The sequence below is a fragment of the Carcharhinus amblyrhynchos genome, unplaced genomic scaffold (assembly GCF_965287045.1).
Source record: "Carcharhinus amblyrhynchos unplaced genomic scaffold, sCarAmb.v2.hapA scaffold_41, whole genome shotgun sequence".
Taxonomy (NCBI): domain Eukaryota; kingdom Metazoa; phylum Chordata; class Chondrichthyes; order Carcharhiniformes; family Carcharhinidae; genus Carcharhinus; species Carcharhinus amblyrhynchos.
Genome location: NW_027649782.1, coordinates 1,246,070 through 1,271,668, shown reverse-complemented (window position 1 = coordinate 1,271,668; position 25,599 = coordinate 1,246,070). Strand labels below are relative to the sequence as shown.

Genomic DNA, 25,599 nt, shown 5'->3' with positions numbered 1-25,599 from the left:
CATGTTCTGTGACCACTCCGACGTTGAAATCCCCCAGTAGGGAAAAATATTCTGCTTTAGGGATTCTGCTGAAAGCAGCATCAAGCTCTTCACTGAACTGAGCTTTTATGTAGTGGGGCGCAGCGTTGGAGTATCGATGAGGTGAACTGGCCCTGTTTGAATTGAGAATAGGATGGAGAGAGAACACATTCTGAAACATTTGTGCGAGTTGGGGTTAGATACTCACCCTTACTGCCGTGCTGAGGTCAGTGGCCTTTTCATTGTCCTGTGGGCCAGTGCCAAGGCACTAACCAAAGGGTCTTATCATTGAGTAGTTGACATCTTCTTTCCTTTTTGTTTGACTGGTCTGATTCCGTCAATTTTCATCGAAATGCCGACTGAAGCCAATGGAACAACAGGACAGCACCTTACCAAGTGTGGGTCTGTCTGATTTAAGAGGTGTTGGCTGACCAATGGAACACAGTGGGACATCGTCTGAGATATGCTTGCTTCAGCAGCACGTATAATAAAATTGGAATGAGACGGAGAAGATTCGCATGTCAAAGAACAAAGAACAAAATCAGCCCGGGAAACAGGCCCTTCGGCCCAACGAGCCCGTGCCGCCATCTCAACACCACCAGTCCCCCTCTCTACCCACGACCCCTGTCTAATGTAATGTCCCCTGCGCAAAGCATCCTATTATCTAAGGCATTCCGTAGCACCTGATCTCTTTGCCAGTTGGGTGGAGTTTTTCCCTCTTAACTGCTGTTGGCTGAGTTGTGTTAACACCATGAAGTGAAACTGGAGTTTCCTCTCCTGGGCATCATTTATGGAGATCCTGTTCAGGTTCCTCTCTCAACCTCCCTTACCTGGGTCCAGAGGGATGCAAAGAATGTCATTTGGCATTGGTTTGTTGTCAGACTTGTCTGAAAGGTGAGTTCACCTCTGGGCTCCACTCCAGATTTTTTATCAGGGCTTACTCCCTTAACCATCAACTCTCCCGAGGCACCCATAAGATGGAGGAATGACTCCCTCATATCTGTGAGGCAGCAGTGCTAATCACAGTGCCACAGAGCCTGAATGCTGCTTGTCTGGGATCGACCAACCTCCAGATTCCTCAGAAGGTTTAGCCTGAGGTTGTGAGTGACCCATTTTGTGTTTGTCAGGAGGCAGATCGGAGAACTTGCTGATGCAGACATTGTGTATTAACAAAGAGAGATTGAAACATTTTTTTTGCATTGCTGCTTTCCAATGGTGTAAGCTGGAAGTGAGAAACAAACTAGCACATAAAGAGTGGGAAGCACATTAACTCCCTTCACCTTCACATTGACCTGTTGCTCTCGCTGTGCAAATCTTTCACAGCTTCTCATATAAATGCTACTATATAAATGCAAAATATTGTTGAGAATTTTGCAAGTATGCAACTAATGAACTGTACAAATGAGAGTCCTCTGTCTTTAATCAATGGGGAAATATTTCAGTTGAAATATAGGGAGGTAATGCCGCAACTTTATAAGACCCTTGTCAGATCCCACTTGGTCTGTATAGTTCTGGTCGCCTCACTACAGGAAGCTATTGAAAGGGTGCAGAGGAGATTTACAAGGATGTTGCCTGGATTGGGAGGCATGCCTTATGAAGATAGGTCAAGGGAGCTGGGACTCTTCTCCCTGGAGAGACAAAGGCTGAGAGGCGACCTGATAGAGGTTTATAAAACGTTGAGAGGAATAGATAGGGTGGATTCTCGGAGGCTATTTCCCAGGGCTGAAATGGTCACTACGAGAGGACACAGGTTTAAGGTGCTGGGGAGCAGATACAGAGGAGATGTCAGGGGTAAGCTTTTCACTCAGAGGGTGGTGGGTGAGTGGAATCGGCTGCCGTTGGTGGTGGTGGAGGCAAACTCACTGGGGACTTTTAAAAGACTTCTGGATGAGTATATGGGATTTAATGGGATTGGGAGTTACAGATAGCTCTATGGCCAGGTAGGTATGGATATGATCGGCGCAACTTATGGGCCGAAGGGCCTGTTTGTGCTGTAGTGTTCTATGATACATGTTGGTTTGCTGATGTAGTGAATAATAATTACTTGTCTACAGAGATCCTTTGTGGAACCTCCTCTGTGTGAGTTTGTTAATTATAGTAATGTGGATATTCTGTCAGATCTTATAGAAAGAGATCTGTATATCCGTTATGCACATTGCAAGTTGTGTTTCATTGGTTTAACTATCACTCTCCACAATGAATATTTATTAGTCAGTAATATTTATTATTACCTGAAATGTTTAACTGAATGTTTATATCTAATTCTAGATATTCATAATTACTTCCATACTTTGCACCAGCAGTAAGTGTTATTATTTATGTTTTGATTTTAAGATCTTTTTATTCATTTTGGATAATGTTTAAATGGCATTTAACTGAGCTTTTTGTTTCCATTTCCAGGTGATGCTTTTGAATGCCGAGGTATCTCTCCAAATAATTTGCTTTTTGATCCATTCTAGTTTATATAAAAATTGACAGCAATATCCAAGGTACAATCTTCAATCCTTCATCCAGTAATTTAAGTTCTGCTGCAAGTTAGTTCATATATTGGCAGCGCTCAGTGCCGCCTGGCTCTGGTATCACATTTTCGTTAACATGTTCATTGGTGTAGAATTCTGATCAGGGCCAAGATGGAGAGTTGGTGGATCTCCATCGAGCTTTCATCGCTCAAAGTACACTCGGATTGGCTGACTTCTTTGTGGAACGCCTCCATCATGTCCCTGAACTATGTATTGCTCTCCATATTAATTGGCCAGCTTGCTCTCACACTGATATTTTTGTCCTCCGTCGACTTCCATCTTCGAGTGAAGCTCCAAACAAATTCAAGGAATAGCACCGACCCTTTCGATTAGGCACTTTGCAACCTTCCCTACTTACTGAATTCAACAATTTCCGACCGTAATCACCTCTGTGAGGGTTAATCGGAAGTAGCTGTTCCCCTCAGTTGAGGGAGTCAATCACGAGGGGGCATAATTTTAGGGTACGGAGCAGGAGAATCAGAGGCGATTTGAGGGAACTATTTTTTTTACTCAGAGGGTGCTGGGAATCTGGAATGCACTGCCCGAGAAGGTAATGGGAGCCAGAGACCATACAAACTTAAAAAAGTATTTGTATGAGCACTTGAAACATCAGAGCATTCAAGGGTATGGGGAAGTGCTGGAAAATGGGATTAGAGCTACTTTAGTCGTTATTGTCAGTGCAGACTCGATGGGCCGAATTTTCCGCACTGTATGACTCTATAACTCAGTGAGTGCGATGGCGCTTTCCGTTAATGGAAAATTATTGAAATGATGAGAACAAGATCACCCATCCTTAAAACAATTGTTAGCACAACTGCCTCACAGCGCCAGGGACCCAGGTTCGTTTCCCGGCTTGGGTAACTGTCTGTCTGGAGTTTGCACATTCTCCCCATGTCTGCATGGGTTTCTTCCAGATGCTCCGGTTTCTTCCCACAATCCAAAGATGTGCAGGTTAGGTGGATTGGTCATGCTAAATTGCCCCTTAGTGTTATGGGGACTAGCTAGGGTAAATGCATGGGGTTGTGGGAATAGGGCCTGGGTGGGATTGTACTCGTGCAGACTCAATGGGCCGAATGGCCTTCTTCTGCACTGTAGGCATTCTATTCAATGAAAGAATCTACAATCTACCTGCCCCTTCATTCTACATGTTCTTAAAAGCTTGCTTCCAATAGTCATCAGCGTTGAGGTGAGATAGTGGTAATATCATAGACTCTGAATCCAGAGACCCAGGCTAATGCTGAGAAAAAGATTCTGACTGTCAATCCTATCTATGCCTCTCATAATCTTTACAGACTTCTATCAGGTCTTCCCTCAATGTCCTCCAGAGAAAATAACCCTAGTTTGTCCAGCCTCTCCTTATAACACATACCTTCTAATCCAGGCAGCATCCTGGTAAACCTCTTGTGCACCGTATCCAATGCCTCTACATCCTTCCTTTAATGTGGTGATCAGAATTGAATGCAATACTCTGAGTGCAGCCTAACTGAAGTTTTATAAAGCTGCAACATGATATCCTGACTCTTGTACTCAAAGCCCCAACCAATAAATGCAAGCATGCCGTATGCCTTCATTACCATCCTATCTACTTGTGTGGTCACTTACAGGGAGCTGTGGACTTGAACTCCAAGACCCCTCTGCACATCAGCGCTGTTCGGGGTCCTGCTATTAACTGTATACTTACCCCGAACATTTAATCTCTCAAAGTGCAGCACCTCACACATGCCCAGATTAAACTCCACCCATCATTTCTCCATCCATATCTGCAGCTGATCTATATCCTGCTGTATCGTTTGACAACTTTCTATACTATCCACAATTCCAGCTATCTTTGTGGTGTCTGCTGATGGGAATCACTAATTGACCTCCCTGTGGGACTTGTTGAATACAAGCTACCTTGGGATTGGTAATTAACCAACAAGGTGGAGCTCGTATACTGAGCCTGTATAAAGCAGGACCCGAGTGGTTCCTTTTGTCTTGGTTGGGACCAATTATGTTCACCACAGAATTGTGGTTTTGTTTTACTTTATTTTGTGCAATAAAAGTACTGTTCGTACACAGCTGATTCCTGGAGTTATTATATCTCCAAATTTACTAACCCACCCATCTATGTTTTCATCCATTTATATCTACCACAAACAACAGAGGTCCCAGTATGGATCCTTGTGGATTACCATTATCACAACCTCCAGCCAGAAAAACACCATTCCCACCACTACTCTCTGAATTCTTTGGGCCAGCTCATTCTGAATCTAAGCAGCCAAGTCATTGCAGATCCCATACATCTTAATCTCCTGGATGAACCTACCTTGAGGGACACTGTTGAAAGCCTTACTAAAATCCACGCAGGAAACATCCGTTACTCTACCCTCACCTTCATAACCTCCTCCAAACAAATCAATCAAATTCGTAAAACATGATCTGTCCCACACAAAGCCACGCTGACTTTCCCTAATTTGGCCACGCTTTTCCAAATGTGTATAAACCCTATCCCTACAAGTCCTCTCCAATAGTTTCCCAATCAGTAATGTGAAACACACTGTTCTCTAATTTCCTGGATTATCCCTATTTCCTTTCTTGAACAGAGGAACAACTCTGCTACTGGCCAGTCCTCCAGGACCTCTCTGGTGGCTAATAAGGATACAGTGGTCTTTTGTCAGGGTCCCGGCAATCTCCTCTCTTGCCTCTCTCAATAAACTGGGGTAGGTTCCATCAGGCCCTGTGGACTTATCCAGCTTAATGCTCTTCAAGAGACCAGATCACTAATAACCTTCCCTGGTCCCTCCATACCGACACTATATAGTTAAGAAAGCCCATATCAACATCTTTACTTTCTCAGGAGGTTAAGGAAATTTGGCATGTCCGCTATGACCCTCACCAACTTTTACAGATGCACCATAGAAGGTATTCCTTCTGGTTGTATCACAGCTTGGTATGGACTCCTGCTCTGACTAAGAATGCAAGAAACTACAAAGGACCATGAATGAAGCCCAGTCCATCACGCAAACCAGCCTCCCAACCATAATCTCTGTCTACACTTCCCGCTGCCTCAGAAAAGCAGCCAGTATAATTAAGGACCCCATGTACCCTGAGCATACTCTCTTCCACCTTCTTCTATTGGGAAGAAGATACAAAAGTCTGAGGTCACATACCAACCCTCAGAAGAACAGCATCTTCCCTGCTGCCAGCAGACTGTTGAACTGACCTACCTTGCATTAAGTTGATCTTTCTCTGCACCCAGGCGATGACTGTAACACTACATTCTACACTGTCTCCTTTCCTTCTCTATGAACAGTTTGCTTTGTCTGTATACAGCGCAAGAAACAATACTTTTCACTGTATACTAATATATATGACAATAATAAATCAAATCAAAATTCCATTTCTTCCTTAATCTCAAAATACCCTTGCATAGTAGCGTGCTCCACACTAATCTCCCTAAGCTCTATGTTCTCCTTGGTGAATACCGATGTAAAGTACTCATTTAGGATCTTGTCCCCATCTTCTGCCTCAAACCACATATTACCTCCTTTACCCTTGAGTAGTCCTACCCTCTCCCTAGTTATCCTCTTGTTTGAAATGCAATTTTATCACTAAATTTGTTACTACTTTATCCAGGCACTTACAAAACTGACTGGTTTGACCGTGACAACCCATCAGGGAAAGGGGATTACGAAAATCTTGTGAATCTCCGGAATGAATATCCCGGTCAGATCTGCAGCAACCCGATTGCCTGCGAAGTGGAGACAACATCAGGAGTTCCTGCCTCTGACACCGGAGACAACATCCCTCAGTTAGTAATGATTCGTCTCCGCTTCTTTTGATGCTATGACTTGATTTCAGATCATAAGAGTTGTTTTAACAATGACATTACCAGTGCCTCTGCTTTATTAATCAGGTGTACCATTTCTGGGGGGTTTGCTTGCGTGAATGCACAGCAAACTGACAGGATTTGTCACGACTACAGAATTCGATTTACCTGCCCCGAGTCTATCTGTAAGTATTTTAAAAAGTCGATGAATTGAATTTTAATGCTGCAGGTTTTTATATTCTTCTTGCACTATTTTTTTGGCTTCTCTTTCAGCGAGTCAAAATCCAAAAACCTTTGGGAAATTTGCATAATTTTTTTTGTGTGTTGAACCTTCTTGTGGAAGATCAGAACAACCCCAAATTTTAACTTTTTTCTGCGTTGTTACATTCCTTCACGCAAGGCCAATTATGATGAATCTTTGCACATACGAACAAAGAGCAGGAGTAGGTCATTTAGCCTCTCGATCCTGCTCCATCCTTTTAATAGAACTATGGCTGATCAGATAGTACCTTCAAATCTGCATCCCATCCGCCCCCGATAACCTATCGACCTCTTGCTTCCTAGGAATCTATCCACCTCTGCATTAAAAATATTCAGAGACTCTGCTTCCACTGCCTTTTCAGGAAGAGAATTCCAACTCTCTGAGAGACAAAAAAAATGCTTCACCTGCATTGTCAACGGGAGACCGTTTATTCTTAAACAGTGACCCATAATTCTAGATTCTCTCACAAGAGGAAACATCCTCTCCACATTTATCCTGTCATGACCCCTCAGGATTCGTTATAGAACATAGAACATAGAACATTACAGCGCAGAACAGGCCCTTCGGCCCACGATGTTGCGGCGACCAGTTAAAAAGCAATGACCCTCTAACCTAAACCAATCCCTTTCCATCCATAAACCTATCCACGGATCTCTTAAACGCCCCCAAACTAGGCGCATTTACAACTGCAGCAGGCAGGGCATTCCAATCCCTCACCACCCTTCACCTGTTTCAATCAAGTTGCCTCTTACTCTACTGAGCTCCTGTGACTACAAGCCCAGTTTGTCCAACCTTTCCTCAAAAGACAACCCACCCATCCCAGGTGTTATCTTCTCCGAACTCCTTCTAGCAGATTTATATCCTTACGCAAATATGGCCTCACCTGTACAACTAAAGCAGAATCTCCCTACTTTTCTATTCAATTTCCTCACAGTAAATGTTAACATTCTCTTCACTTTCCTAATTACTGGCTGTACCTGCGTACTGACTTTTTTTGATTCATGCAATAGGACACCCAGATCCTTCTGCTTCTCAGAGCTGTACAATTTCTCACCATTTTAATAATATGTGTTTTTAGGTTTCATGGACTATTTCACATTTTCCCACTTATGCTGCATTTGCCAGATCTTTGTTGGCACGGTAGTACAGTGGTTAACACAGCTGTTTCACAGCTCCAAGGACCTGGGTTCAATTCCCGGCTCGGGTCACTGTCTGTGTGGTGTTTGCACATTCTCCTCATGTCTGTGTGGGTTTCCTCTGGGTGCTCCAGTTTCCTCCCACTGTCCAAAGATGTGCAGGTTAGGTTGATTGGCCATGCTAAGAAATTGCCCCTTAGTGTCCAGGGATGTGTAGGTTAGAGGGATAAGTGGGTATAATATGTAGGGATATGGGGGTAGGGCCTGGGTGGGATTGTGTTCAGTGCAGACTCGATGGGCCGAAGGGCCTCTTTCTGCATTGTAGGGATCTATGATTCCATTATTCTATTTTATCAAATACCTTCTGGAAATCTAAGTGCAGTACAATCACTGGTCCCCCTTATCCACAACACAAGTTACTCCTCAAACAACTCCAATAATTTGGTTAAACATGATTTCTCTTTCACAAAACCATGTTGATTTTGCCGGATGAACTTGAATTTAGCCAAGCAGCCTGCGGAAACTTCTTTTGATAATACTTACATTTTCCCGACATTAACACAGACATTAAGCCACTGCCAGCAAGGGGAATTTTCACTTTGAGATCATTAATTCCTCTAATCTGATAGCCCGGTACCAGGTCTAGTGTAGCCTGTTCTCTGACTGGCCCAGGACACACTGTTCTAAGAAACTATCTGGAAACAGTCTGAGATATTCCTCTTCTAGGCTACCTTTGCCTGTCTGACTTTTTCTGTCTGCGTATAAATTAAAATCTCCCACAATTATCACCATATCTCTCTGACAAGCTCCAATTATTTCTTTCTTTATGCTCCACCATACAGCGGGATTACTATTAGATTTTAGAAAAATAAAGCAGGATCTGGCCAAAGTTGACTGGGAACAGATACTTTGCGGGAAAGTCTGCAATGGAGCACTGGGTGGGGGGGGAACGTTGAAAAATGGTATGGGGAGAGTGCAGCTCAAGCATGTTCCCTACATGGAGAACAAGAAGTTCAGGGAACCCGGGATGTCGAGGATAATTCGGGACTGGGTGAGGAAGAAGAGAAACATTTTTGGCAAGTTCAAAGGGAGCAAATCAGCTGTGGCCCTAGAGGAATATAAGAAGTGCAAGAGGTAACTTAAGAAAACAATTAGAAGGGGATATGAAAAATGGTTTGTGAACAAGATTAGGGAGAATTATAAGATATTCTGTAACTATATTATGGGGAAGAGGTTAACCAGAGGAAGAATAGGGCCCATTAGAGACCAAGGGGAAATCTGTGTGTAATGCCACAGGACATTGGGAGGATGTTTAATGAACATTTCTCATAGGTCTTCTTGAGGAAAAGGAGGATGCAAGTACAGAATTCAGGAAAGGGGGACATGAGGAACTTGCACAGTTTGGCATAGAGGATGTCAAGATGTTAGAGGCCTTAAAAATGGACAAATCCCCAGGCCCAGATGAATGTCATTCGAGGCTACTGTGGGAGGTGAGGCAGGAAATTGCAGTGACCCTGACACAAACTTTTACTTCCTCTCTGTCCACAGGGGAAGTACAGTAAGAAGTCTCACAAGTCTCACAGGTTAAAGTCCAACAGGTTTATTTGTAGCAAACACCACTGGCTTTTGGAACTGGCTGTTCCTGCGTCAGGTGGATGAGAGTCCGTATCAGAACCAGTTCCAAAAGCTAGTGGCACTTGCTACAAATAAACTGTTGGACCTGTTCTGTCAAGTATATGTAAATAGTAATGTACAGTTAGCTCCTTCAATCTGTATGTGACAGAGTGGTTTGTACAGAGTTTCTGCTTGCACACGTTACACTTTCACATCTCACGTGTCAGGAGCGTGCGAGCTCTCCCCGGGGAGTGTGTGAACAGAGTATAAGCAGGAAGTAGCTGCTCATCAACTGAACAAAGTATTGTTTGCGATAAGTCATAGAAACTTTACAGTACAGAAAGAGGCCATTCGGCCCATCGAGTCTGCATTGACCACAATCCCACCCAGGCCCTACCCCCATATCGCTACATATTTTACCCACTAATCCTCTAACCTATGCCTCTACGGTCAATTTAGCATGGCCAATCAACCTAACCCACACATCTTTGGACTGTGGGAGGAAACCGGAGCACCCGGAGGAAACCCCCACAGACCCGAGGAGAATGTGCAAACTCCACACAGACAGTGTCCCAAGCCAGGAATCAAACCCAGGTCCCTGGAGCTGTGAAGCAGCAGTGCTAACCACTGTGCTACCGTGCCACCCAGATCAGTATCCAGTCTGGTTCTCACTTGTATTATCAATCTGTTGTGTGCCCCTATTTTCAGCTGCATCTTATTCTCTGTCTTTTCTGTCATCCGGAGCGCTCTGGCTGTTTGTCCTACCTTTCAGTCTCGGAGCACATCCCAGTGTTCCCTTCCAGTTTTGTCTGCCTATTACCAATTCCAATTTACCCGCGCAGACACGAGGAGAATGTGCAAACTCCACACAGACAGTGACCCGAGCCGGGAATCGAACCCAGGACCCTGGAGCTGTGAAGCAGCAGTGCTAACCACTGTGCCGCCCCTTGTTGTCAGTGTTTGGGAACCCAGCACATGTACAATTATTATTAACTTCTTAACTGGAATTGGGGAAAATCGAAAGGAAGAACCCAACAGAAAGCAGTGTTGCTTTTGGGCAAAGAAGCAATGACCAAATTTCCCAGAAACAACCAAACCCGAAGGTTTTGTTATAGAATTACACACAGCTATCAATTTCACTTATCATCAAAGATCATAATCTGCAGATCATTGTACACACCCAATATTACTGTCAGTAATAACATTCATCGGAATTCAATGTTTTGAGCTCACGATTCTTTTCACAGAGTCATTCAGCAGAATTTATTCCAATTTGATACAGATTGGTTTTCCAGTCTCATTGTCCTGCAAGGGATATGGTTATATACTTGTTATTCGCCCTTAAAGTATTCTTTACATTTTGTATTTTATTTGCTCCTTTCACCAGGTAATTGTAAAACCCAGTGGTTTGACCGTGATAATCCGTCAGGCAATGGGGATTATGAAGATCTGGAGAATCTCCGCAGACAATATCCTGAGCAGATCTGCATCAACCCAACTGCCTGTGAAGTGGAGACAACATCTGGGACTCCAGCTTCAGAGACTGGAGACAACATCCCTGAGTAAATAGATTCCCCTCAACATATTTTCCAGTTGTCACTTTATTCCAAAGATCACAAGTTGTTTTGCAAACGATATCACAGACAGGATTCTTCAGCACTGACACAGCCCCAGAGCAATGGGAATATCTGTGGCGTGGTGACATAGCGGTTTAGCAATACTGCCTCACAGCGCCAGGGACTCGGGTTCGATTCCAGCCTCGGGTGACTGTGTGGAGTTTGCATGTTCTCCCCATGTGTGCATGGATTTCCTCCAGGTGCTCCAGTTTCCCACAGTCCAGAGATGTACAGGTTACATTGATTGACAATGCTAAGTTACTCCTTAGTGTCAGGGAGGCTCGGGTAAATGCACGGGGTTATGGGGATAAGGCGTGGGTGGGATTGCTGTCAGTCCTGGCTCCATGAACCGAATGGCCACCTCCTGCACTGTAGGGTTTCTATGATTTCGATGATATGGGGAGCTGTAATGCAGACCCCCCACTGTCAGGGTCAGTATAATAATTGCTCAGAGATGGAAGTCCCTTCACCAAAATTCCTTTATTTCCAAGATCCAACAACATTCTCCAGAGTGCTCTCTGCATGCACTCTCCATCCAGAGTGCCAGAGGAACTGACTGAAATATCAATTTGACCTTTGATTAAGGGCATCTTTTTGTGGCCTTTAATCAGGGAGTTCATGTTAAAGCAGACCAACCTCAATTGCCTGATTAAAATCGTTTAACTCAGAAAATCTCACCTTATGTTTCCTGTATCACAATAGTGAGTACAGTAAGAAGTCTCACAACACCAGGTTAAAGTCCAACAGGTTTATTTGGTAGCAAAAGCCACCAGCTTTCGGAGTGCTGCTCCTTCATCAGGTGAGTGGGAGTTCTGTTCACAAACAGGGCATATAAAAACACAAACTCAATTTACAGAATACTGATTGGAATGCGAGTCTTTACAGCTAATCAAGTCTTAAAAGTACAGACAATGTGAGTGGAGAGAGGGTAAAGCACAGGTTAAAGAGATGTGTATTGTCTTCAGACAGGACAGTAAGTGAGATGTTGCCAGCCCAGGCAAGTCACGGGGGTTACAGATAGTGTGACATGAACCCAAGATCCCGGTTGAGGCCGTCGTCATGTGTGCGGAACTTGGTTATCAGTCTCTGCTCAGCGACTCTGCGCTGTTGTGTGTCGTGAAGGCTGCCTTGGAGAATGTTTACCCGAAGATCAGAGGCTGAATGCCCGTGACCGCTGAAGTGTTCAGTGGTCATCCATTGTCGTAGCGTCTGCATTGTCTGCATGGATGAATGAACACCGCTTGACAATCACCAGGCAAGACTGTTCCCTTCCTGTTGGTGAACACTTCAGCGGTCACGGGCATTCGGCCTCTGATCTTCGGGTAAGCGTTCTCCAAGGCTGCCTTCACGACACACGACAGCGCAGAGTCGCTGAGCAGAGACTGATAGCCAAGTTCCGCACACATGAGGACGGTCTCAACCGGGAGCTTGGGTTCCTGTCACACTATCTGTAACCCCCGTGACTTGCCTGGGCTTGCAACATCTCACTTACTGTCCTGTCTGGAGACAATACACATCTCTTTAACCTGTGCTTAATGCTATCTCCACTCACGTTGTCTGTACCTTTAAGACTTGATTAGCTGTAAAGACTCACATTCCAACATTATTCTGTAAATTGAGTTTGTGTCTTTATTTGCCCTGTTTGTGAACAGAATCCCACTCATCTGATGAAGGGGCAGCGCTCTGAAAGCTAGTGGCTTTTGCTACCAAATAAACCTGTTGGACTTTAACCTGGTGTTGTGAGACTTCTTACTGTGTTTAACCCAGTCCAACGCCGGCATCTCCACATCATCACAATAGTGAGAATCGCTCGGAAAAGTTCGTCATTGGCACTTTGAAAAATGTGGTGCTTGTAAAAAGTGTGATGAAAATACAAATCTTCTTTTCTTTATTATCTGTTAAACAGCTGCAGCATTTCGGGTGGATTTGTTTGTGTCAATTCAAAGCAGGATGACGGGAGATGTGAAGATTACAGAATACGATTCACCTGTCCTGAATCTTTTTGTAAGTACTGGACATCTGTAAGAGTGATTTATTGAACTTTACAAGATCACTTTGGAAAGAGTGACCCTGTTGTGAATGCAATGGGAAGAAATCTCACAACACCAGGTTACAGCCCAACAGGTTTATTTGGAATCACGAGCTTTCGGAGCACTGTTCCTTCATCAGATGAGTAACTCCTTCTACCAATCACCTTAAATCTAGGTCCCTTGTAACTGGCCTCTCAGCTGGGGGAAAACAGGTCTTTCCTATCTATCGAGGTCCCTCATAATTTGTACCCCTCCATTTGGTAACCCCTTAGCCTCCTCTGATCCAGGAGTGTGGCGACGAGGGCATTTTCACAATAACTTGATTGCAGCGTTAATGTAAGCCTACTTGTGACTCTAATAAATAAACTTTAAACTTTAGAACAAGAGGTCACAAGTATAAATTGCGAGGCAGTAGACTTAGAACTGAGATAAGGAGGAACTACTTCTCACAGAGGGTGGTGAATTTGTGGAACTCGCTGCCCCAAAGCGCGGTGGAATCTGAATCATTAAATAGTTTCAAGAAGGAGATAGATATATTTCTGATGAAAAAAAAACATGTTAAAGGAATATGGGGAACAGGCAGAGAGGTGGATTTGAGACCAGGGAGAGATCAGCCATGACCTGATTGAATAGTGGAACAAGTACAAAGGGCTGAATTTATCTATTTCTGCTCCTAATTCCCATCGGTTTCAATAAGATGGAATGATTTTGGTCTTTGAGATGGCACAGTGGTTCGCACTGTTGCCTCACAGCACCAGGGACCCGGGTTCAATTCCTAGCTTGTCTGTGAGGAGTGAGCACCTACCCTCCGTATCTGCGTGTGTTTCCTCCGGTTTCCCCTCCACAAGTTTAGTGAAGACATTGGCATGGGCTTGGAGGGCCAGAACGCCTGTTCCTGTGATGTACTTTTCTGTGTTGAATGGTTTCATGGTCGTCAGTAGATGTTTAATTCCAGATTTTTTTTATTGAATTGAAATTCCGCCGTCTGCCGTGGCGGGATTTGATCCTAGGTTTCCAGAACATAGCTGAGTCTCTGGATTAATAGTCTAGGTCATCACCTCCCCTCTGGCCTGGCAGGTTACAGCATTTCACTTATAGATCCAACTACCTCTTAAATGGGCTGAGCATTTCAGTCTCAACCAATAACTGAGGCAGTGAATTCCAGACACTCACCACCCTCTGGATGGAACAGATTTCCCTCATGTCCCCTCTACTCCTTCCACCAATCGCCTTAAATCCAGGCTCCCTGGTGACTGACCTCTCAGTGAGGGGAAAACAGGCCTTTCTTATCTATTGAGCTCCATCATAATTTTGTACACTGCAATTTATTCACCCCTTAGCCTCCTCTGTTCTAAGGGTAACAACCCCAACCTATCCAATCTCTCCCCAAAGCTGCAATTTTCATGCCCCAGTAACATTCTTGGAAATCTCTACACTCTCTCCAGAGCAATTTAGTCCTTCCTGTAACGCGCCAACCAGAACTGCACACAGAATTGAAGCGAGGCCTCACCCACATTTTATACAGTTCCATCGTTACATCCCTGCTTTTGTATCCAATATCTTGTCCAATCACGGAAAGTTGGTGGAGGGGAATCTGAGAGACATGATGCATTTGGAAAGGCAGGAACTGATTAGGGATAAACAGCACGGTTTTGTGTGTGGGAGATCGTGTATTAGAAGAAAACAGATGAAAGGAGTGCAGTACATATTACGTACATGGACTTTAGCAAGGCCTTTGACAAGGTACCGTATGGTAGACTGGTCTGTAAGGTTAGATCACATGGGATCCAGAGAGAACTAACTAATTGGATACAAAATTGGCTTGTAGAAGACAGAGGGTGGTGGTAGAGGGTGTTTTTCAAGCTGGAGGCTTGTGACCAGCGATATGCCACAGCGATCAGTGTTGGGGCCACTATTGTGTGTTATTTTGGCTTGGGTCATTGCCAGTGCGGAGTCTGCATGTTCTCCCTGTGTCTGCGTGGGTTTCTTCCGGGTACTCCAGTTTCCTCCTACAGCCCAACGATATCTGCCTGTTATATTTCCTTTTTCACTTCTGAATCATAGAAACCCTACAGTAAAGAAAGAGACCACTCGGCCCATCGACAACCACAATCCCACGCAGGCCCCACCCCCATATCCCGACATATTTTACCCACTAATCCCCTAACCTATGCCTCTACAGTCAATTTAGCATGGCCAATCAACCTAACTCGCACATCTTTGGACTCTGGGAGGAAACCGGAGCACCCAAAGGAAACCCACGCAGACACAAGGAGAATGTGCAAAGTCCACACAGACAGTGTCCCAAGCCAGGAATCGAACCTGGGTCCCTGGAGCTGTGAAACAGCAGTGCTAACCACTGTGCTACTGTGCCACCCAGATCTGTATCCAGCCTGGTTCTCACTTTTATTATCAATCTGTTGTGTGCCCCTATTTTCAGCTGCATCTTATTCTCTGTCTTTTCTGTCATCCGGAGCGCTCTGGCTGTTTGTCCTGCCTTTCAGTCTCGGAGTGCATCCCAGTGTTCCCTTCCAGTTTTGTCTGCCAATCACCAATTCCAATTTACCCGCGCAGACACGAGGAGAATGTGCAAACTCCACACAGACAGTGACCCGAGCCGGGAATCGAACCCAGGACCCTGGAGCTGTGAAGCAGCAGTGCTAACCACTGTGCCGCCCCTTGTTGTCAGTGTTTGGGAACCCAGCACATGTACAATTATAATTAACTACTTAACTGGAATTGGGGAAAATCGAAAGGAAGAACCCAACAGAAAGCAGTGTTGCTTTTGGGCAAAGAAGCAATGACCAAATTTCCCAGAAACAACCAAACCCGAAGGTTTTGTTATAGAATTACACACAGCTATCAATTTCACTTATTATCAAAGATCATAATCTGTAGATCATTGTACACGCCCAATATTACTGTCAGTAATAACATTCATCGGAATTCAATGTTTTGAGCTCACGATTCTTTTCACAGAGTCATTCAGCAGAATTTATTCCAATTTGATACAGATTGGTTTTCCAGTCTCATTGTCCTGCAAGGGATATGGTTATATACTTGTTATTCGCCCTTAAAGTATTCTTTACGTTTTGTATTTTATTTGCTCCTTTCACCAGGTAATTGTAAAACCCAGTGGTTTGACCGTGATAATCCGTCAGGCAATGGGGATTATGAAGATCTTGAGAATCTCCGCAGACAATATCCTGAGCAGATCTGCATCAACCCAACTGCCTGTGAAGTGGAGACAACATCTGGGACTCCAGCTTCAGAGACCGGAGACAACATCCCTGAGTAAATAGATTCCCCTCAACATATTTTCCAGTTGTCACTTTATTCCAAAGATCACAAGTTGTTTTGCAAACGATATCAAAGACAGGATTCTTCAGCACTGACACAGCCCCGGAGCAATGGGAATATCTGTGGCGTGGTGACATAGCGGTTTAGCAATACTGCCTCACAGCGCCAGGGACTCGGGTTCGATTCCAGCCTCGGGTGACTGTGTGGAGTTTGCATGTTCTCCCCATGTGTGCATGGATTTCCTCCAGGTGCTCCAGTTTCCCACAGTCCAGAGATGTACAGGTTACATTGATTGACAATGCTAAGTTACTCCTTAGTGTCAGGGAGGCTCGGGTAAATGCACGGGGTTATGGGGATAAGGCGTGGGTGGGATTGCTGTCAGTCCTGGCTCCATGAACCGAATGGCCACCTCCTGCACTGTAGGGTTTCTATGATTTCGATGATATGGGGAGCTGTAATGCAGACCCCCCACTGTCAGGGTCAGTATAATAATTCCTCGGAGATAGAAGTCCCTTCACCAAAATTCCTTTATTTCCAAGATCCAACAACATTCTCCAGAGTGCTCTCTGCATGCACTCTCCATCCAGAGTGCCAGAGGAACTGACTGAAATATCAATTTGACCTTTGATTAAGGGCATCTTTTTGTGGCCTTTAATCATGGAGTTCATGTTAAAGCAGACCAACCTCAATTGCCTGATTAAAATCATTTAACTCAGAAAATCTCACCTTATGTTTCCTGCATCACAATAGTGAGTACAGTAAGAAGTCTCACAACACCAGGTTAAAGTCCAACAGGTTTATTTGGTAGCAAGCGCCACCAGCTTTCGGAGTGCTGCTCCTTCATCAGGTGAGTGGGAGTTCTGTTCACAAACAGGGCATATAAAAACACAAACTCAGTTTACAGAATACTGATTGGAATGCGAGTTTTTACAGCTAATCAAGTCTTAAAAGTACAGACAATGTGAGTGGAGAGAGGGTTAAGCACAGGTTAAAGAGATGTGTATGGTCTCCAGACAGGACAGTTAGTGAGATGTTGCCAGCCCAGGCAAGTCATGGGGGTTACAGATAGTGTGACATGAACCCAAGATCCCGGTTGAGGCTGTCCTCATGTGTGCGGAACTTGGCTATCAGTCTCTGCTCAGTGACTCTGCGCTGTTGTGTGTCGTGAAGGCCGCCTTGGAGAATGTTTACCCGAAGATCAGAGGCTGAATGCCCGTGACCACTGAAGTGTTCACCAACAGGAAGAGAATAGTCTTGCCTGGTGATTGTCGAGCGATGTTCATTCATCCATTGTCTTAGCATCTGCATGGTCTGCATGGATGAATGATCACCGCTTGACAATCACCAGGCAAGACTGTTCCCTTCCTGATGGTGAACACTTCAGCGGTCACGGGCATTCGGCCTCTGATCTTCAGGTAAGCATTCTCCAAGGCTGCCTTCACGACACACGACAGCGCAGAGTCGCTGAGCAGAGACTGATAGCCAAGTTCTGCACACATGAGGACGGCCTCAACCGGGTTCTTGGGTTCATGTCACACTATCTGTAACCCCCGTGACTTGCCTGGGCTGGCAAAATCTCACTAACTGTCCTGTCTGGAGACAATACACATCTCTTTAACCTGTGCTTAATGCTATTTCCACTCACGTTGTCTGTACCTTTAAGACTTGATTAGCTATAAAGACTCACATTCTAATCATTATTCTGTAAATTGAGTTTGTGTCTTTATTTGCCCTGTTTGTGAACAGAATCCCACTCATCTGACGAAGGGGCAGCGCTCTGAAAGCTAGTGGCTTTTGCTACCAAATAAACCTGTTGAACTTTAACCTGGTGTTGTGAGACTTCTTACTGTGTTTAACCCACTCCAACGCTGGCATCTCCACATCATCACAATAGTGAGAATCGCTCTAAAAAGTTTGTCATTGGCATTTTGAAAAATGTGGTGCTTGTAAAAAGTGTGATGAAAATACAAATCTTCTTTTCTTTATTATCTGTTAAACAGCTGCAGCATTTCGAGTGGATTTGTTTGTGTCAATTCAAAGCAGGATGACGGGAGATGTGAAGATTACAGAATACGATTCACCTGTCCTGAATCTTTTTGTAAGTACTGGACATCTGTAAGAGTGATTTATTGAACTTTACAAGATCACTTTGGAAAGAGTGACTCTGTTGTGAATGCAATGGGAAGAAATCTCACAACACCAGGTTACAGCCCAACAGGTTTATTTGGAATCACGAGCTTTCGGAGCACTGTTCCTTCATCAGATGAGTAACTCCTTCTACCAATCACCTTAAATCTAGGTCCCTTGGTAACTGGCCTCTCAGCTGGGGGAAAACACGTCTTTCCTATCTATCGAGGTCCCTCAGAATTTGTACCCCTCAATTTGGTAACCCCTTAGCCTTCTCTGATCCAGGAGTGTGGCGACGAGGGCATTTTCACAATAACTTGATTGCAGCGTTAATGTAAGCCTACTTGTGACTCTAATAAATAAACTTTAAACTTTAGAACAAGAGGTCACAAGTATAAATTGCGAGGCAGTAGATTTAGAACTGAGATAAGGAGGAACTACTTCTCACAGAGGGTGGTGGATTTGTGGAACTCGCTGCCCCAAAGCGCGGTGGAATCTGAATCATTAAATAGTTTCAAGAAGGAGATAGATATATTTCTGATGAAAAATAACAGGTTAAAGGAATATGGGGAACAGGCAGGGAGGTGGATTTGAGACCAGGGAGAGATCAGCCATGACCTGATTGAATAGTGGAACAAGTACAAAGGGCTGAATTTGTCTATTTCTGCTCCTAATTCCCATCAGTTTCAATAAGATGGAATGATTTTGGTCTTTGAGGTGGCACAGTGGTTCGCACTGTTGCCTCACAGCACCAGGGACCCAGGTTCAATTCCGAGCTTGTCTGTGAGGAGTCAGCACCTACCCTCCGTATCTGCGTGTGTTTCCTCCGGTTTCCCCTCCACAAGTTTAGTGAGGACATTGGCATGGGCTTGGGGGGCCAGAACGCCTGTTCCTGTGATGTACTTTTCTGTGTTGAATGGTTTCATGGTCATCAGTAGAGGCTTAATTCCAGATTTTTTTTTATTGAATTGAAATTCCGTCGTCTGCCGTGGCGGGATTCGATCCTGGGCCTCCAGAACATAGCTGAGTCTCTGGATTAATAGTCTAGGTCATCACCTCCCCTCTGGCCTGGCAGGTTACAGCATTTCACTTATAGATCCAACTACCTCTTAAATGGGCTGAGCATTTCAGTCTCAACCAATAACTGAGGCAGTGAATTCCAGACACTCACCACCCTCTGGATGGAACAGATTTCCCTCATGTCCCCTCTACTCCTTCCACCAATCGCCTTAAATCCAGGCTCCCTGGTGACTGACCTCTCAGTGAGGGGAAAACAGGCCTTTCTTATCTATTGAGCTCCATCATAATTTTGTACACTGCAATTTATTCACCCCTTAGCCTCCTCTGTTCTAAGGGTAACAACCCCAACCTATCCAATCTCTCCCCAAAGCTGCAATTTTCATGCCCCAGTAACATTCTTGGAAATCTCTACACTCTCTCCAGAGCAATTTAGTCCTTCCTGTAACTCGCCAACCAGAACTGCACACAGAATTGAAGCGAGGCCTCACCCACATTTTATGCAGTTCCATCGTTACATCCCTGCTTTTGTATCCAATATCTTGTCCAATCACGGAAAGTTGGTGGAGGGGAATCTGAGAGACACGATGCATTTGGAAAGGCAAGAACTGATTAGGGATAAACAGCACGATTTTGTGTGTGGGAGATCGTGTATTAGAAGAAAACAGATGAAAGGAGTGCAGTACATATTATGTACATGGACTTTAGCAAGGCCTTTGACAAGGTACCGTATGGTAGACTGGTCTGTAAGGTTAGATCACATGGGATCCAGAGTGAACTAGCTAATTGGATACAAAATTGGCTTGTAGAAGACAGAGGGTGGTGGTAGAGGGGTGATTTTCAGGCTGGAGGCTTGTGACCAGCGATATGCCACAGCGATCAGTGTTGGGGCCACTATTGTGTGTTATTTTGGCTTGGGTCACTGCCCATGCGGAGTCTGCATGTTCTACCTGTGTCTGCATGGGTTTCTTCCATGTACTCCAGTTTCCTCCTACAGCCCAACGATATCTGCCTGTTATATTTCCTTTCTCATTTCTGAATCATAGAAACCCTACAGTAAAGAAAGAGACCATTCGGCCCATCGACAACCACAATCCCACGCAGGCCCCGCCCCCATATCCCGACATATTTTACCCACTAATCTTCTAACCTATGCCTCTACAGTCAATTTAGCATGGCCAATCAACCTAACCCGCACATCTTTGGACTCTGGGAGGAAACCGGAGCACCCGGAGGAAACCCACGCAGACACGAGGAGAATGTGCAAACTCCACACAGACAGTGACCCGAGCCAGGAATCGAACCCAGGTCCCTGGAGCTGTGAAGCAGCAGTGCTAACCCACTGTGCTACCGTGCCACCCAGATCTGTATCCGGTCTGGTTCTCACTTGTATTATCAATCTGTTGTGTGCCCCAATTTTCAGCTGCATCTTATTCTCTGTCTTTTCTGTCACCCGGAGGGCTCTGGCTGTTTATCCTACCTTTCAGTCTCGGAGTGCATCCCAGTGTTCCCTTCCAGTTTTGTCTGCCAATCACCAATTCCAATTTACCTGTGGTAGGTGTGTTCTCAGCCCACTGAAATTAGCCCGCCTCCAAACATTACATTCGAATGCTCCTTAACCTTTCCCTTGGCTAACTAAACTTTATGATACTATGACCCCATCCCCTAAAAGTTCACTACTGACACCTTATCTGCTTTACAGAACCAGTGCTTTTCCAGTACGGAGTATGAACCCTGAGTGCCAGTAACTCAGACACTTTCTACCTCTGCAGGGTTCCCAGACTGACACCATTAACTGCCTCAATCAGGAAGCTCATATTCTAATGAGGTCCACCTCGTTAAAGTCATTACATCCAGTATTATTGATGTATAGAACTTTCTCCTCTCTGTAATTCCCCCGCCAGTTTTCTCTCCTGCATCTTTTCCACCAGTTGGTGCTCTGTTGAATATAGCCAGGAGCACAATCATACCTTTATTTCTTTATTAGTTCTAACCAAATAGATTATGTTTTGACCCCTCCAGGACATCCTCTCCATCCAGCACTGTAATATTCTCCAGACAGTGATCCCTAATCCTTCTTTTACTTTCCTATCTTTCCTGAATACTTTTTCTCCAGGAATATTTATTACCCACCCATTCTTGACCTTTACTGAGGCAGGTCACCATTATTTCAGCAACTGTGCTGGGGGTAAAATTGCAGGAAAGTCCTCTTAGGCTACTTGAAACAAGCGTCGAGCTCGTTCAAACTCTTTACAAACTTACAACTCAGGCCCCATGTTATAGCGAGGAACTATTTGCAAAGTGCAATCACTGTTCTGATACAGGAAACGTGTTGCCAATTTGCACAGAGCAAGGCGTACGAACAATAATTCATTCATTCATTTTCGGTGTTGGTCGAGGGATAGATGTTGACCAGGACACAAGGAGAACTGTGCACCTTTGTATAAACAGTGATGTCGGATTTTTATCTCCCCTTGAAAAGTTTAAAGAAAGGCTGAAGTGGGGAACAGAAATATTATCTGTCTAAGCCTGAAAGGGAGGACAAACAGTCAGAGAAGGTGGTGAAAAAGTTGAATTTGTGCTGTGGAGCAGAGAGTGTTCTGATCCAAGACATCTGAGAATGCTTGGTACCAACACTGGATAATTGATCATAGAGAAGAGTTACATTTCTCACACAATACTTATACACAGAAATAACTATTTCTATGACTAGCGACTTCCTTTATTTCTCTTTCACCTGGGTTTTTTCAGCAAGTATTTGATGAAACTAATTCTGATTCCATTCAATTGCTTCAGACAACAGGAGGAATCCAATTATTAACATTTTCTCCTTTCTATTCTGCACATAGCACTTTCAATTATAGCTTTATAGATAGGAACTTTAGCGATGTGGTCACACCAAGGTGCAGACAGATAGATGGGTGACCACTACAAAGGGCAGGCAGCCAGTGCAGGAATCCCCCTCTCTAACAGATATACCACTTTGCAAACTGTTGGGTGGAATGGCCTATCAGGGGAAAACAGTAACAGCTAGGACAGTGACACAAAATGGCTCTGTTCCTCAGCAGGGAGTGTCAAGAGGTCAGAAGAACGATATTATTATTATTACATGTGGATGCTTTGGAGATGGTACAGGAGAGGTTTACCAGGGTGTTGCCTGGTCTGGTGCGGGGTGGGGGGGGGAGGTGGGTATTAGTTATGAGGAGAGGTTGGATAAACTTGGTTTGTTCTCACTGAAACGATAGAGATTGAGGGGCAACGTGATAGAGGTTTACAAGATAGAGTGGCCTGAACAGAGTGGATAGTCAGATGCTCTTTCCTAGGGTAGAAAAGTCAAGTACTAGGGGACATAGGTTTAAGGGACATGGGGAAAAGTTTAGAGGCGAATTTTTGAGACAGAGGGTGGTGAATGCCTGGAACGCGCTGCCCAGAGAGGTGATGGGAGCGGGTATGATAGCGATATTTAAGAGGCAACTAAACAAATACATGAATAGGATGGGAATGGAAGGATGCAGACTCTGCGAGTACATATAGACGTCATGATCTGCACAGGCTTGGAGGGCCGAAGGGCCTGTTCCTGTGCTGTACTGTTCTTTGTTCTTTGTTAAAAGTGTGCTAAAAGAGCAGAATTTGTTTTGTTCCTTAAACAAGGCAACTGCAAAACCCAATGGTTTGACAGAGACAATCCATCAGGCAACGGAGATTTTGAAAACCTGGTGAATCTTCGGAAAGAGTATCCCGGTCAGGTCTGCAACAGCCCGACTGCCTGTGAGGTGGAGACAACATCAGGAATTCCAGCCTCAAACTCTGGAGACAATATCTCTGAGTAAATATTGATCTGATTTTGATAATGTGACTTTATTTGAAGAGTTTGGTTCTTGTAGCTTTGACATTATTCTCCTCCTATTCCACATTAACCAGGTGCAGCATTTCTACTGGATTTGCCTGTATCAATGATCACCAAAATGATGGATACTGTGGAGATTACAAAATACGATTCAGCTGCCCTGGATCTTTTTGTAAGTGTTAAGCACTTGAAAATGATGATTTACCATACATTGCACTTTCAACTTCTTGGCTTTGGTTCAATGTTACAGTTTTAATGTATAGAATGGTAGGAAGAGGCCATTCAGCCCATCAATTCTCTGAAAGAGTATCCACCCAAGCCCTCGCTTCTACCCTATCCCTGCAACTCCCCGCTATTTACCATGTCTAATCCACCTACCCCACGTATCTTTGGAGACTAAGGGGAAATTCAGCATGGCCAATTTCTTCTCTCAGAGGGTTATGAGTCATGGGAATGTCTTTCCACAGAGAGCAGTGGGGAGCAGAGTCCTTGTGAATCTTTAAAGCTGAGATACATAGATTTTTGGTCATTAAGGGAATCAAGAGTTATGGGGAAAGGGCAGGAAAGTAGATGTGAGGAACGACAGCTCAGTTATGATCCTACTGGAGCAGGTTCAAGGGGTCAAACATCATACTCGTGTTCCTATTTCTTATGGTCACTCACCCTGTCATCCCCTCCTTACTAACATCTGGGTGCTTGTGGAACGTTGGAAGAGCCATTCTACAGACTAGGACAACAATAACCCGACACAGTCAAACTCACAGAGTCATAACTTCCAGACAATGTTCCTGATACTATTTTCACCATCCCTGTCAACTGGAAGGTCAGGCCCAGCAGAGGTGGTGGTACGTTGGTATACAGTCGGTGCGGACCTCGGAGTTCTCAACATTACTGTGGAATTCTCATGGTATAAGGTCTAACGTGGGCTGATTACCACATATCACCCCTGTGCAGCTGATGAATCATTAATCCTCCAATGTTGAACAGCACTTGGAGGACAAAGAACAAAGAACAAAGAACAACAAACAACAAGCCCGTGCCGTCACTTTAGCATTGTGTTTTTCCTCTTCCACCCTTGACCCGTGTCTACGCTTATGGCACTCCACATTGGAAACCAGATTGAGGGGAGAATAATTTAGGGGCAATTTGTTACACCAACCAGCCTAATAGCACATCTTTGGGGTGTGGGAGGAAACCGGAGCACCCTGAGGAAACCCACGCAAGCACGGGGAGAATGCGCAAAATCCCACAGACACCGGCCCAAATCCATGTACCTGCACAGCACAGAGGAAGCAGTGAGGCAGGCACTGAGAATGAACTCTGGGTGGGGGGACTTCAATCTCCATCACCATGAGTGGCTAGGTCAACCTACTACTGACTGCGCTGGCTGGGTCCAGAAGCATCACATCCGCTGGACTGGGACCGTAACAGGTGGAGGTGGAACCAATAAGAGAGAAAAACATATCCGACCTCATCCTCACCACCTGCCACAGATACATCTGCCCGTGACAGTACTGTGCAACCACTGCACAGTCCTTCTGGAGATGGAGATCCACCTTCACACTGAGGATACCCGCGATCCTGTCGTACGATACTGTCACAGTGCTCAATGGAATTGACGTACAACAGCTGTGCTAACTCAAGACTGGTCAACCATGAGGAGCAGCATTGTACTCAGCCTCATGGTCTGGCATATCCCCCACGTTTACCATTTCCACCAAGGCAGTGGATCAAACCCTGGGTCAATGAAGAGAGCAGGAAGGTGTTCAGTTCAGGTTTCTCCAGGGCCATTCAGCTCCTAACTTCATAACAGCCTTGGCTCAAACTTGGGCAAAAGAGCAGAACTTAAGAGTTGTGGTGAGAGTGACTGCCCTTGACAGCAAGGCAGCATTTGACTGATCTCACTGTCACTTTTACTTCATAGAATCATAGTGCAGAAAGAGGCCATTCAGCCCATTGACCACAATCCCACCCAGGCCCATATCCCTACATATTATACCCACTAATCCCTCCAACCTACACATCCCTGGACACTAAGGGGCAATTTCTTAGCACGGCCAATCAACCTAACCCGCACATCTTTAGTCTGTGGGAGGAAACCGGAGCACCCGGAGGAAACCCACACAGACACGAGGAGAATGTGCAGACTCCACACAGACAGTGACCCGAGCCGGGAGTCGAACCCAGGTCCCTGGAGCTGTGAAGCAGCAGTGCTAACCACTGTGCTACCGTGCCTTGATTTGAATTTTTTTAAAAATGGGAAAACTTTCCAAGTGAATGGAAAATATAAACTGATGCAGTGGAA

General features: G+C 44.8%; 1 protein-coding gene across 1 annotated transcript in view; it reads left to right on the top strand.

The window, feature by feature from the left end:
* Positions 1 to 25,599, top strand: part of LOC145335783 (mucin-5AC) — a 58,510-nt gene that overhangs the window by 15,461 nt on the left and 17,450 nt on the right. Inside the window, exons 3-12 of the mRNA XM_080181513.1 lie at positions 2,287 to 2,320; positions 2,419 to 2,439; positions 6,153 to 6,327; positions 6,433 to 6,530; positions 10,745 to 10,919; positions 12,880 to 12,977; positions 16,123 to 16,297; positions 18,304 to 18,401; positions 23,099 to 23,273; positions 23,369 to 23,466. Coding sequence (XP_080037639.1) covers positions 2,287 to 2,320; positions 2,419 to 2,439; positions 6,153 to 6,327; positions 6,433 to 6,530; positions 10,745 to 10,919; positions 12,880 to 12,977; positions 16,123 to 16,297; positions 18,304 to 18,401; positions 23,099 to 23,273; positions 23,369 to 23,466 — 1,147 coding nt within the window. The remainder of the gene's footprint in view (positions 1 to 2,286; positions 2,321 to 2,418; positions 2,440 to 6,152; positions 6,328 to 6,432; positions 6,531 to 10,744; positions 10,920 to 12,879; positions 12,978 to 16,122; positions 16,298 to 18,303; positions 18,402 to 23,098; positions 23,274 to 23,368; positions 23,467 to 25,599) is intronic.